This window comes from Uloborus diversus, chromosome 4 (assembly GCF_026930045.1).
Source record: "Uloborus diversus isolate 005 chromosome 4, Udiv.v.3.1, whole genome shotgun sequence".
Lineage (NCBI taxonomy): Eukaryota > Metazoa > Arthropoda > Arachnida > Araneae > Uloboridae > Uloborus > Uloborus diversus.
This window is the reverse complement of record NC_072734.1, coordinates 43,745,068-43,757,107: the sequence shown is the minus strand read 5'-3', so window position 1 is coordinate 43,757,107 and position 12,040 is coordinate 43,745,068. Positions and strand designations below refer to the sequence as shown.

The 12,040-nt window shown below is 33.3% G+C and overlaps 1 protein-coding gene across 1 annotated transcript in view; it reads left to right on the top strand.

Annotated features, from left to right (window-relative positions):
* The window catches only part of LOC129220080 (inactive dipeptidyl peptidase 10-like), a 100,695-nt gene that overhangs the window by 77,714 nt on the left and 10,941 nt on the right, over positions 1-12,040 (top strand). The window contains exons 13-19 of the mRNA XM_054854418.1: positions 17-163; positions 1,282-1,361; positions 3,198-3,427; positions 4,780-4,878; positions 5,008-5,083; positions 6,924-7,118; positions 10,247-10,404. Coding sequence (XP_054710393.1) covers positions 17-163; positions 1,282-1,361; positions 3,198-3,427; positions 4,780-4,878; positions 5,008-5,083; positions 6,924-7,118; positions 10,247-10,404 — 985 coding nt within the window. The remainder of the gene's footprint in view (positions 1-16; positions 164-1,281; positions 1,362-3,197; positions 3,428-4,779; positions 4,879-5,007; positions 5,084-6,923; positions 7,119-10,246; positions 10,405-12,040) is intronic.

The following is a 12,040-nucleotide window of genomic DNA, read 5'->3' as shown; positions in this document are numbered from 1 at the left end:
TCATTTCTCTCCACAGCACATGCAAGAGGATACGAGCTATGGCTGGGTCGACATGTACGAAGCTCCGGTGTTTTCTAACAACAAGCGCTACTACTTCCTGCGGTTGCCCGTAGCCGACGGAAAAGCGGGAAGATTCCGACATATTGCTTCATTTGATTTTAACGTAAGTAAGGAAAAAAGAGTTATTTTAGCTCTAACACGTCTAGAGGGTTACTCTCAGTAGATTTCAGGGAAAGAAATGATTCACATTAATGTTCCTTCCAATGTCTCTCAAGCTATCAAAAAACTATCATAAAAATAAGTAATCTAATAATTAAAATAAGGTTGTAAAAATGATACAGCTTTTTTATTTTTGTTCATTTATTTATTTATTTTTTATGCTTTATTAGTGAGATTTTTTGTTACGTAACTGGTGAGATTAAGTGTATGTAATCCTAACATTCTATTCCTAGTGAGTTCTTAAAAACTTGGTAAAATAAAAAGTCAAAGTTTTCAATTATTTGGAAACAAAAAACTTCTAAATACCTCTGAAACAGTATCTTAATTTAAAAAAAAAAAAACTTTGAGAAAAAATAATTTTTTAATGCTTACGAAACGCAGCCAGATATGCCACTTTTATTCACTTGTGTTTCCATTATTTTCATAACCATCTGTATACAGAGCTACGGATATAAAAATCACAAATCGTTTGAAGTCAATTCTTGTGGGGAGTCCAACTTTTTGCCAAGGAGTGAAAGGAAATTTATTTTTAACATACAACTATTATAAAATATTTTTAAAAAATTTTAATCCTAAAGACTTTTTCATCAGCTTGATTTGCACTAAAAAATATGAAATAAAATAAGTATTTAATTTCTTGATTATAATGATGTACAGTAGAACTCCAATCATCTGAATCAATTGAGACCAAATCCTATTCGGATAATTCGATTTTCTCCGAATAAAAGGGTTCATTTTAACTAACTATTAAATGGGCTAGCTGGAAATGGAAGCTATTTTTAATGAAAGCGAGCTTTTAATCCGTTCGGTGTTCTTACAAATGCTGTATATTTGTACAGCATGCGCACACCGTTCTTCAAAGAAAAGTCATTGCAAAGTAAACTGTTTAGTTTCGTGGAGGGAATAGCGTCAAGAAAGAATCATTATTTTGCGAATCGCAATTCGGAAAGCGATTCGGATAATGGGAGTTCGGACAGTTGGAGTTCGACTGTGTATGTATTTATTTTTATTGAGTGCCTTTTACATAATGGAGCTTACAGAATGTGATTGTTTTTTACGCAGACTGCACGCAAGGACTTCCTGACCCACGGCAGCTACGACACTACCGCCATCTTGGCCTATCTAGAAGAGGAGCATGCTGTGTGAGCTCTCTGATGCAATCATTCGCATGACTTACCCATTATCCCACGATCCCATACTTCTGTTCTTGGTTAAGCAAAAGTTATTTATTTTGAGTTGTTTGTTGTTACTTTTTTTTCATAGATTTTGTTAAGTTTTGTTTCATCTCTATGCTTTTTTCTTTTGCATTCTTGCGAAGTTGTGGCACATTTTTTTTTTTATTTCTGCAAAGCCTAAAAAGTAGCGTATTTTTACCTTTTTATATATTTCTTTTTGTAATTAGTGCATTTTTATGTTATTATTCTGCTTTTAAAATTAAACGTGAAAGAGGAGTTCAGTAAGTTTTTTTTTTCCCTTAACCAGAGATAATTATGTACTTTGCTATTAAGCATAAGCGTATAAGGAGCAAGACAATAGTAGTTCAAATCAGAAATCTTTACCCAACGTCGGTTATTTTTATTGTTTAGATCAAAGTTGCATATTATGTACATAGTCACAGTCGAACTTTTATTTTAATTTTATATTGAAGATCATGTAAAAAAGGCAAAAAATTGTAAAAATGTTTACAAGAGTTTGAAAAGGAATTAATCTAAATTCCTGGTATTGGACTTGACTCTCTACTGTTCTGACAACTTCGTTTATTTGAGATAGCAACATCAGATTTGTATAATAATAACACTTCAGAACACTCCACACTACTTTTCCATACTGTGTAACTGCTCTTATTTTGTATAGTTTAGTTAAATTTAAATTATGCACTTATTTTTTTAAGACTTAAAAATTCTACTGGTCATTTGAAACTTAGAAAATTAATAGTATAAAGACATATAAATCGTTCGGAATTAACTTGAATTAATCTGAATACGCTAAAGTTTACAAAACTTTTTATTCAAATTCTGCAAAATAATTAATACAATTATTAATATGTTAATTATTAATCATAAGAATAAAAAAAACTTCATTCTGAACTCGCTATTTCAATGTCTGTTTTAATTAGAATATTCTTATAGCTAGCTATAGCTAATTTATTCAGCTATCTTATTGACCTTAAAGATTTAATGTAAACTTCTGGTGTTTCGATAACTTTAAGCTGTTCACAAAAAAATTGAAATAATGCACAAATTGTCAACTGTAAAGACAAAAAAGATCCTTCAAAACACACTATGTTTAATGAACTGATTTCACTGTAAGTTAACAATGGGGTTGTTTCCTTCAGTCAAAAGTAGTACTTTTTGTCACCGAAATTGATAGAATAAGCAACAAAATAACATGGACTCAGAAAATACTTTCATTTTCTCAACAGTTATTTTTTAATTAATTTTTTAAAATGTCCGATTCTTCAAACAAGGCGTGACCTTTATGACGTCACAAATGCTGCACTATGGTGCATCTTTCTACCGCATTTCCACGTTATGATAATCAAGAAGCGAATTACAATTGCGCTCTGCGCTTGCTATCAACCATATCGTTGCCAATACACGTGAGTAAAGATGGGAATTAAATATTTTGGACCGTGAATGGCAACACTGAATGGCATTTCATCATTTGTGATGTCATCAGCAAAAGCGTTAAACGATGAAAGAGTTCCGATTTAAGTATTTTTTTTTTTAATATTAAACTTAAAGAAATTATTGAAAATATGGTCAGATTCTATGTTTTTAAGCATGCTCTTTCAGAAAAAAATGTTTTTGAAATTTTGGAAACGACGTCATTCTTTCAATCCAATAATTGCAAGAAATTGTGTGATCAGGATGACAAACAAGCGCTTTCAAAGTTCATAATTTGTTACTTTTTCCCATTAAGTTGCATTCAGCATACAATTCCCTTATTATAATTATATGAAAGTTGTATCTTTGCAGATATTACATGACGACTCTGCTCGGCAAACCGGAAGAGAGGCACTTGTATTCAGTGACGGATCTCGCTTCATCACAGCCACGAAAACAAAAATGCCTTACCTGTGATCTGGACGAGAACTGCCTGTACTTTAATGCCTTATTCAGCCACGACGCGCACTATTTTGTACTGGAGTGCTTAGGTCCCAACGTACCCCGCGTAGAACTAAGAGAAACTCTCACCAATCAGCTCAGTGAGTGTACAAAGATTACGATTACAGTATTTTTTGTTTATTTTCTGTATCTTAACAATATCCTAGATTCTGTACCAAACTTTCTATGGTTGGGTATTATTACTTACGTATTTGGTCTTTAGTCTAAACATTGCGTCCTTAAAAAACGCCGAGTTATCATTCTAAATGACCACTGTAGAAAAATCTCTTTTCCAAACGTCGTCGTTATAAACATCGCGCTAATCCATAACGAAGCTAAGTATCTATCGTATACTGTCGCGGGCAGGTAAATGGCAGTATCTTCAAAAATAAGTTTTCGAGATATTTGAAGTAGTGCGTTTTGAATTTAATACTAATAATAGGGAAATGTTGGAACTATAGACATTTTTTCGCGTTTATTTATTTATTTTTTTTTTTTTAATTTTAGTGGCAACCAAATAAGCAAGCTTGTACAAGAAAGCTAGCATACAATAGATGATAGAATGAAAAACGAAATGAAACATGAAAAATTTGCAGTTTTTTTTCCTTTACCTGCCCAAGGTAGTGTAAGTGTATATAGAACATATTTCAGGGCGCGTTGTGTTCTAATGGATTTAGAATCATTGCAACAGTTTGGGAAATGAGCAGGCAGATCAACTTACAAAGGCTAGATCTCCTATGACCCAACTAGATTCTCCTCTGCCTCTGCGTAATATTAAACGAATTAATTATAAAAAACTGAAAAATAACATCGTTTCTTCATATAGTGAAGCATCTCTGGGTAAAAAGTGGAATTCCCGCTTGACAAAAGTAATAAAATCCCCAACTCATTTCCTCGGTTTGTTGGAGTGGCTTGTTTTCGTGCAATCACTGGACATGACTATTTTCAAAAACATCTGCACAGAATTGGAGTAAAGGATTCACTCTGTTGCCTCTGTGTCGCGAGGGTGACATAGACGGTGATCAACTTAGGAATAGCGCCGTTATTTTAAAGGCATTAAACAAAAACTTTAGATACGCTAAATTGTATTCACATTTTTATACTACTTCATTTTATTGGGCTGCTCGTCGATTAATGGCAGAAATGCCGCAAACAGGCGTAGAATTAAAAAAAATGTTCCAAGGCCGTTTCAAAAACAGACCAGATTAGGCAATTGCCACTTGCTAAGGAGTGAATGTTGAAAAAGCGGCAACATTTTGGACGCGACATTTTAACTTCAAACAATCCCAACTCTTACTTTGCCAAAAATACATCCTCGTATTTTTTTTATAAATAACTTGAGTTCTTTTAAGTAACATAAGTTACTGATTTAAATTGCTTCCTAATGATTTGTAAAAAACATTTTCATCGTCAAACTTTCTAAAAGTAATAATTGTTTCTCTATTATATTTAGTTGAAGTTTTAGACACTAACAGCGATTTAGTTGAAGCCTTAGATAACAGAGCCCTACCTCAAATCGAGACTTTCAAAGTGCCTTTAAAAGGAGGGTATGGTAAGTGATGTTTCGTCCTCTTAATCAACAACATTTTCCATTTCATCAAAATAATATTTCTGTAAGTTTTAGTTTTAAAATAATTATCGATATCTTATACATGAATTGTTTCTTTTTTTTTTCTTACAGAAGCCAGTGTTCGCTTGTACTTGCCTCCGCCTTTACGTGAAAACGAAATAATTAAATATCCGTTAATAGTTCATGTGTGAGTATCAATTCTATTACATAGAATGCTAAAGTGTACACCTAATACTAACTGTTAATGTACCTTGAAAAGTGATTCTTTTTTAGTTTTTGAAACGTTTTGCATGTTGTTAAAAGTGTCTTAAGATAAATTTAAATACTTATATATACTAAATATTAGTATACTAAAAATATACCAAATTATGGACGTTTCTTTTTTCATTCAAATATTTAATTATGTTAAGTCAGTGATTTTATTAAGTTAAAATTGCAAATATTTGCAAATAGTTTACTGGTAATGTAGCGAATACTTTCAGATTTCATACAGAAACTTAACAGACTTTTTTTAAGTAAAACCGTATCACATTACTTTTTTCCTCTAAAACTTAACTAGTACTACACAAAATCTAGTATAGCTTGAACTGGAACTTTTCCGACTCAAAGACAGTTTTCCAAAAATAATTTAAAACATTTTTTTTTTCACTTAAAAAAAAAAGAAGATTAAACTTATATTTATTCATTTTATTTTGTTTACTCATTTGTTTGTTTTATTTTTCTTTCTTATTATTATTTTGTAGTCATCAGTTATAGCCACTACGTTCCTTTGCATTTGTAACATTCAAAACAGTGCGCTTACGTTATTTGACTGTTATTTTACTATTCCCGGTTAGTATTCTAAAACCAGAAAAGCACTAAGTCGAATTAAGCATAATTTCCACGTTCGTCCAAAATGATTATAAAAATTATAAATTGTGCATGCGGTGTGCTTATACCAGTTAAAAATAGTTGCACATTGGCAGGACGAAGACGTAAGTCACATTTAAATTCATGCTGTTTAAGGCTAACGTGATTTAGCATTTAGACCAAAGTTACCGAAAAACAAATTCCAGTTGCTTAGAATTGCGTGCACATTTTATACCTTTTTGAAATCTTAAGAGTAGAGCACAAATCAAATTCGTGAGTGATGAAATTGTTTGGTCACTGTTGAGTTTTTTGACTGGCGCAGCTCTATCAGTCAGAACAAACATATACCAAACCTGCCAAGTTGTGACATTAGCTATAGTTTACCTTTTAGGACTTAAAAAAAGTCACAATTTAAGGAACAAAAATGCAAAACACAGTGTTATAGATGCGTTTTAATTTGATGTTGTTTCAAGACAGGGGGGGAGGCGGGCTTAGCAACTTAGAGAGTGGCGGTTTTTTTATATTTCTATTTATTTTAGTTATTTTTTAACTGTAGGTATTGAATAAGTTAATGCTTAACTTAATTCCCAATTGCCTGACTAAATCGATAAAGTTCACTTCAAGATTGCTTGAATTCGTCTTCGGACGGTTCCACTTGAAACCGGTTGAAAATAAGACAATGATTGTTATTATTATTAAGCTTGGGAAAACAAATTTTAGTGCACATTCAAATCACTGAAAAGACAAAAAAAAAATTAACTGAAAGCTCGCACCAAATAGCCCGCTAAAGCCCCAACAGAGTAAGTCTTAATTTGCTCTCACGTCCGCTGCCTTCTCCATTTTTAACTTTCCAACAATAGTTAGACGAATTATACCTTTTTTTAAGAGCAGCAAGTTTATTTACTAAAGCATAATAATAAACAATGAATTATTTAATGACAAATATAACCATCAAGCGATTTCGAACTATAAATGTAGGAATTCAAAACATTTGCTTAAGTGCATATCAAGTGTATTGTTTGCGCTGTATGCAATAATCAGTTATTTTTGCTATTAAGTCTATACAAATAAGCTAATTCCAACAAAGAAGTATAAATGGTATGTATAAAATACTGGATCTACTTCTATAAAATATTTTTATTGTCTTTATAGTCGCAATATGAGTTATTTTCTTGCAGTTGTGGAAGCCCTGGTACCCAACTAGTGACAGAAAAGTTCCAGATTCATTGGGGTAGTTACCTTGCCAGTCACAAAAATTACATATATGCTCATATAGATGGAAGAGGCAGTGGTTTCCAAGGTGACAAAAGGATACATGAAACGTTCCGACAGCTTGGAAATGTCGAAGTTGAAGACCAACTTGCCGTAGCCAGGTTCGTGAAAATTGAGATTTTTTGAAACTTGTATTTTACAAATAAAGAAATAAAATAACAGTTTAGAAAACTGAAAAAAAAATAGGCTTTTGTAGCAATATAAACTAAAAGATTAAAAAAAAATCTGATCGATATCACTTATCTTAATTTTCCTATCTATCAGCAGGATAGAATCCCAGTGTTTAATGCTATGTGTCAAGCATCGACAGTTGCACGAATAATATGAAAACATAAAACTAATGCAAGTTAGAAAAAATCACTTCTTAAAGTTAATAACTAGCTTAAAGTCATCTACGTCACTCTATTGGGGTAGATTTGTTGTTTTAGGCTTTGAACTTTTGGCAGTGTTAATTCTGCTTCGCTTTCAGAAGTCCTTTCCAACTCTTCTTGAACTTGGATGTGCCTTGTCGCATTTCTTGTTTTCTCAAGGAAATGACTTCATGGCTGGTATTATAACTCAATTCTTTTTCTGAATCTGAGCCAAATATTCTACCGCTAAGTATGAGTGCGAAACTTTTTGAAAGTAGTAAATTTTTGTTTTTAGATGTTGACTATGGCTCTTTTTGACAGAGAATACGTCATGTTTTTGCTACATCTTTTGAACTAAAACCTTTTCTAGTGATACGATAAAACGCATCCAAGTTTAAGAAGCTGGGTGTAAGAGGATTTCAGAGAACAAATTGAAGTAGGAAGCAGTGACAAAAACTCAAAACTTAAAAGACTGTTGTACCTTTTTGAAGTCTGTAAAAGAAGTCGGTTTGGGAAATATCCGATGCTGTCAGATATATGAAAAGAGCAAACTTCATAATGAAGAAGTGATTATCTTAAATTCATAAGTCTCATAACTTCATCGATTAAGTCCAGCTGTCAATGATTTCCGTACATGAACAATAGCGGTAGAAATTTCCACTATGACTACCATAAAATGGTACAACTTTGTGCCAAGGGGGCAACAATGGGCCACTGTTACCATTGTGATGATTTTGCCCTCTAGTGGCCCCTTTTTCGAATTTAAGAACTCCAAAAAAATTTAACCGGTAGTATAAACATTTAGGTAGCTAAAGACCCTATATCAGAGACTGCCATTGTTGTTGTATACCTTAGATAACTTTGTCGTTCTTAATGCGTTATTCGATTCACTCGTGGAAGAGCCAACAGTCTCCTGCAGACAACTTATACTGTTTTCCAAGATCTGGTAAGTTCAGAATTGCTTTACTATTTGGTCAGTTATGAACTAGGCCGCTTGTTGACTTAAAATATTTCACAGTTTTTACAAACTCTCAACCTTTATCGGAAATGGGAATGTTGGGGCACAACATTGGGCCACTATTTTTCGCGGTTTTAGTGGCGTGAAGCTTTATTTTATCCTATGTAAGGATGCTTTCGTCATATTTTGTGTTTCTTATTGTAAATAATGTCAAAGAAAGACAGAAGAGAGTTTGGGGCTCGCTCTATTGCCTGTATTCACAAGTTTTTGCAGATGGTGCTGACTGAAATCCGGGCCAAATATAAACTGAGATAATTTTTAAAAAATATCTATTTTGATGAGATTTGGAATGTGAAACATGATTTTACGTTTCAGTTTTCAAAGGTTTTGTTGATCTCGTTTAAAACTTGTCAGACCTACGTATTTTCTGAGACCTAAGTATAGTTACCTAGCCTTTAGTTGGTCAGATTTTTTTTTTTTTTGGTTTTCAAATGTTTCTACGTCAAAACCTAGGCAGATAATAAAGAACGTTAACTACATTTACCACGATAAACTTTATTAATCACTCAAGACAACAAGTTATGATTAAACCTTAAAAAATTGAAAAAAAAGATAAATGATAGACTAAGAAAATTCTTTATGCATTTTCGAGCAGAGGGCAAATTGTAGCCTCCGACAACAATGGGCCAGATCAAGTTTTCGATGTATTTCTGAGGTTAAAATGAGGTGGTTCATAGTAGTACCCCGTTGAGGTACAACTACGGGCCCACGGGGAAAAAATTCCCCTTCCTCTTCATTCCAAATTAGATTTTTTTTAAACATGCCAAGAGCCGTGACCTGGTATTCTAATGCCTAGTGCCGCTAGAGTAGATAGAATTTTCTTCTCTAAGTGCTCGTAAGGAGCCAGAATTTTCTCCTAGGGTTTGGTCAACCAGTTCATATACGTATCAGCAGCTTGGATTCTTCGGAGTGGTTTAACCCAAATCGATCAGTCCTTCGCTTTTCCTTTTTTATGCTATAAGATTGCTGCGTATCCATGTATTACGATGCTTGCTGTATGTACTAATGATTTGCTTCGCCGTCGTAGGTTGACTGACTGTGAACACTAAAGTTTTGTACGGAAGTTTTATAAAACAAAATAAATAATTACTAAACAACGTAAAAGCACAAATTAGTAAATATATAAATGAAATACACCGCCAGCTCAGTCAGTTCCAGCCGAGGACTGCAGTTTCGTGCTTATTAGCACTCATCAGCCCGGCATAGGACTAACTGAGCTGGAGGTGGAAAACCTCTTATGGAAGCCAAGAGGTAACTGGTAGCTAATATAGAATTAGCACTGACCAGACGAGTGACCGAAACAATGGTTCGGTTCAACTCGAATATTGCAGGCAAGGCAGGTATATTCAGTAAGTTACCGCCCTATAGCCGGGGCTAAGGCAGAAAATTCTGCCTTATTTTAAGGCATTTTCTGCCTTAGCCTTGGCTATAGGGCGGCAACTTACTGAATATAGTAAATATAGTTGCAAACACGTATTTCGGGATTTCAAGAATCTGTTTCTCAATGCAAAGTGTGAGCTTCTGAATGTAAAGTTATCCGAGGTGCAATCAATTTGCAATCGATCTGCAATCAATTTGTGATTTATCAACGTTGTTTATTAAAGTTGAAAAGGTTTGCGTCAACCATACGCAAATGGAGTCAGTGAACATCTTACTGAAAAACGAATCATTACATACATGCTGCGTACGTCGCAACTGATGATACACCTCAAGGTTTAAAGGTTGTAATTTCAGTGCCAAGATTCAATCTTTCTTCACACAACTTTTCTATAATTTCTGATATCTCACTTGAATTCCTTAATGCTTTCGTTTATTCATTAAAAAAGAATGCACTTTTCATAAAAATATGTATATTTTTTAGCTACTTGGTTTTAAACAAACTCTACGTTGACGGAGAAAAGGTCGCTCTGTGGGGTTGGTCATATGGAGGCTATATGTCAGTTTCAGCCCTCGCCACGCCAGATGAAACATTTTCTTGTGGAATTTCTGTTGCACCCATCACTAACTGGCTATATTATGGTAAGTGTTAAACAATAATTAGATATATTGAAAGGAAAAAGATAAAAGAGAATTTAAAAAAATCATGATCGCGTATTTGCGCATGTTTTCGGTTATATTCCCAGCCTCAGCTGTAAAAAATATTCTCGCGTGAATTCTTTTAAAAAGAGAGAAATTATGAGAAAGAATGGAAAAACGGTACATCCAAAATTTCAATATCTTTTATTAAAATTAAGATCTTATTGCTTTTAAAATTCGCTCTTTCTAAAAGAAATATTAATCGTTTAGTTAAGCATTCAATGTGTAACACTACTTTTTCTCAAAATTGAAGCATTTCTACACAAAGAAGACAAAAATTTTCAGATTAACGTTGAGTTTGGTGTACAGGGTGATCCAAAAGTCAGGACCAACTTTAAAAATAAATTATTCTAAAACGAATGGAAATAAAAAGAGGCGTTTTGCACTGAACGAATCGAAAAGAAGCCGGGTTTAAGATGGCAACAAAACGAAAAAAGTACCATTTTCGACCAACAGATGACGCTATAGCTTTTTATTTATCCATAATTCTTATAATACAGTTTAACTAAACGGGCTTTATCCACTATGGACAGCATTTTGATTGCATATTTGCTTCAACTAACGTTACCTACTGTCATTGCTCTTTTTTATAGCTCTCTTAGACCAGTGACTTGTTTTTGAGTAACTTATGGCCGTTGAGTCTAAAACTGATCTCAGGTTTAGTATATTCTGTTACGTTTTTAAGCTACTTAGTGCTCAAATGACCTATCCACGAAATACATAACATTTTACAAAAATATGAGACATATTTTTTTTTACTAAATAACTAATGCATAGATTGTATTCACCTTACAAAAAAAATTACCTTTTTGTGTTACTAATGAACACAGAACTATTTTACATTCCTTACTGAAAAACGAATTTTTTTACTTAAACAATTAAATAATTTCAATTTTGTTGTAAGTAATACTAACTATTTAGGAAGAAGAACTCTTTAATTCATTTTTAAAATGTTTATGTCGGCCGCAAGGAGAGCAGTAGAGTTTCCTGTTATGCACACTCCACCGTGGAAAAAAGTCTCAGTTCAATAAGGTGTAGAGAAAAAAAACTGATGCGGTAGATGAAACATACAGGGAGCGGAAAAATTTTTTTTGACAAAGTTTGCATCATTGTATAGAACTAGCCTAATATCTTTCCAATGATTTTTTTTTCTTTTTCGTAATCACTTTTATTGAAATGAAATTTTTAATATTTCTCCTAAGTTATTTATTGTTTTTGACTATCCCCCAATGTCAAGCAAAACATCTGCTATTTTAAAGTTGTTTTAGCAAGAAAAACGACGGTTTGTTTGCTGAATGTGCCTCGGTAAGTAGTATCTTTCAGGAAGTGTACAAAAACATAGAGTGAACGCTTGCGTTAATCGTAAGGCCATCGAAAAGAAAGTTCAATGAAATTCGCGGGATACATGAGGTAAGTCGCTCATAAAATGGGAATACGTGACCATCAAGGCGGCTTATGGCAAAACTAGAGTTTGGAAAAAAGCGTTACATCTTCCAACAAGTTCCGCCTTTCATTGCAGTAAACAAACTAGGGTGACTCTAAAAACGCCAAAAACGTTTCAGACGGGCCACAAGTCAGC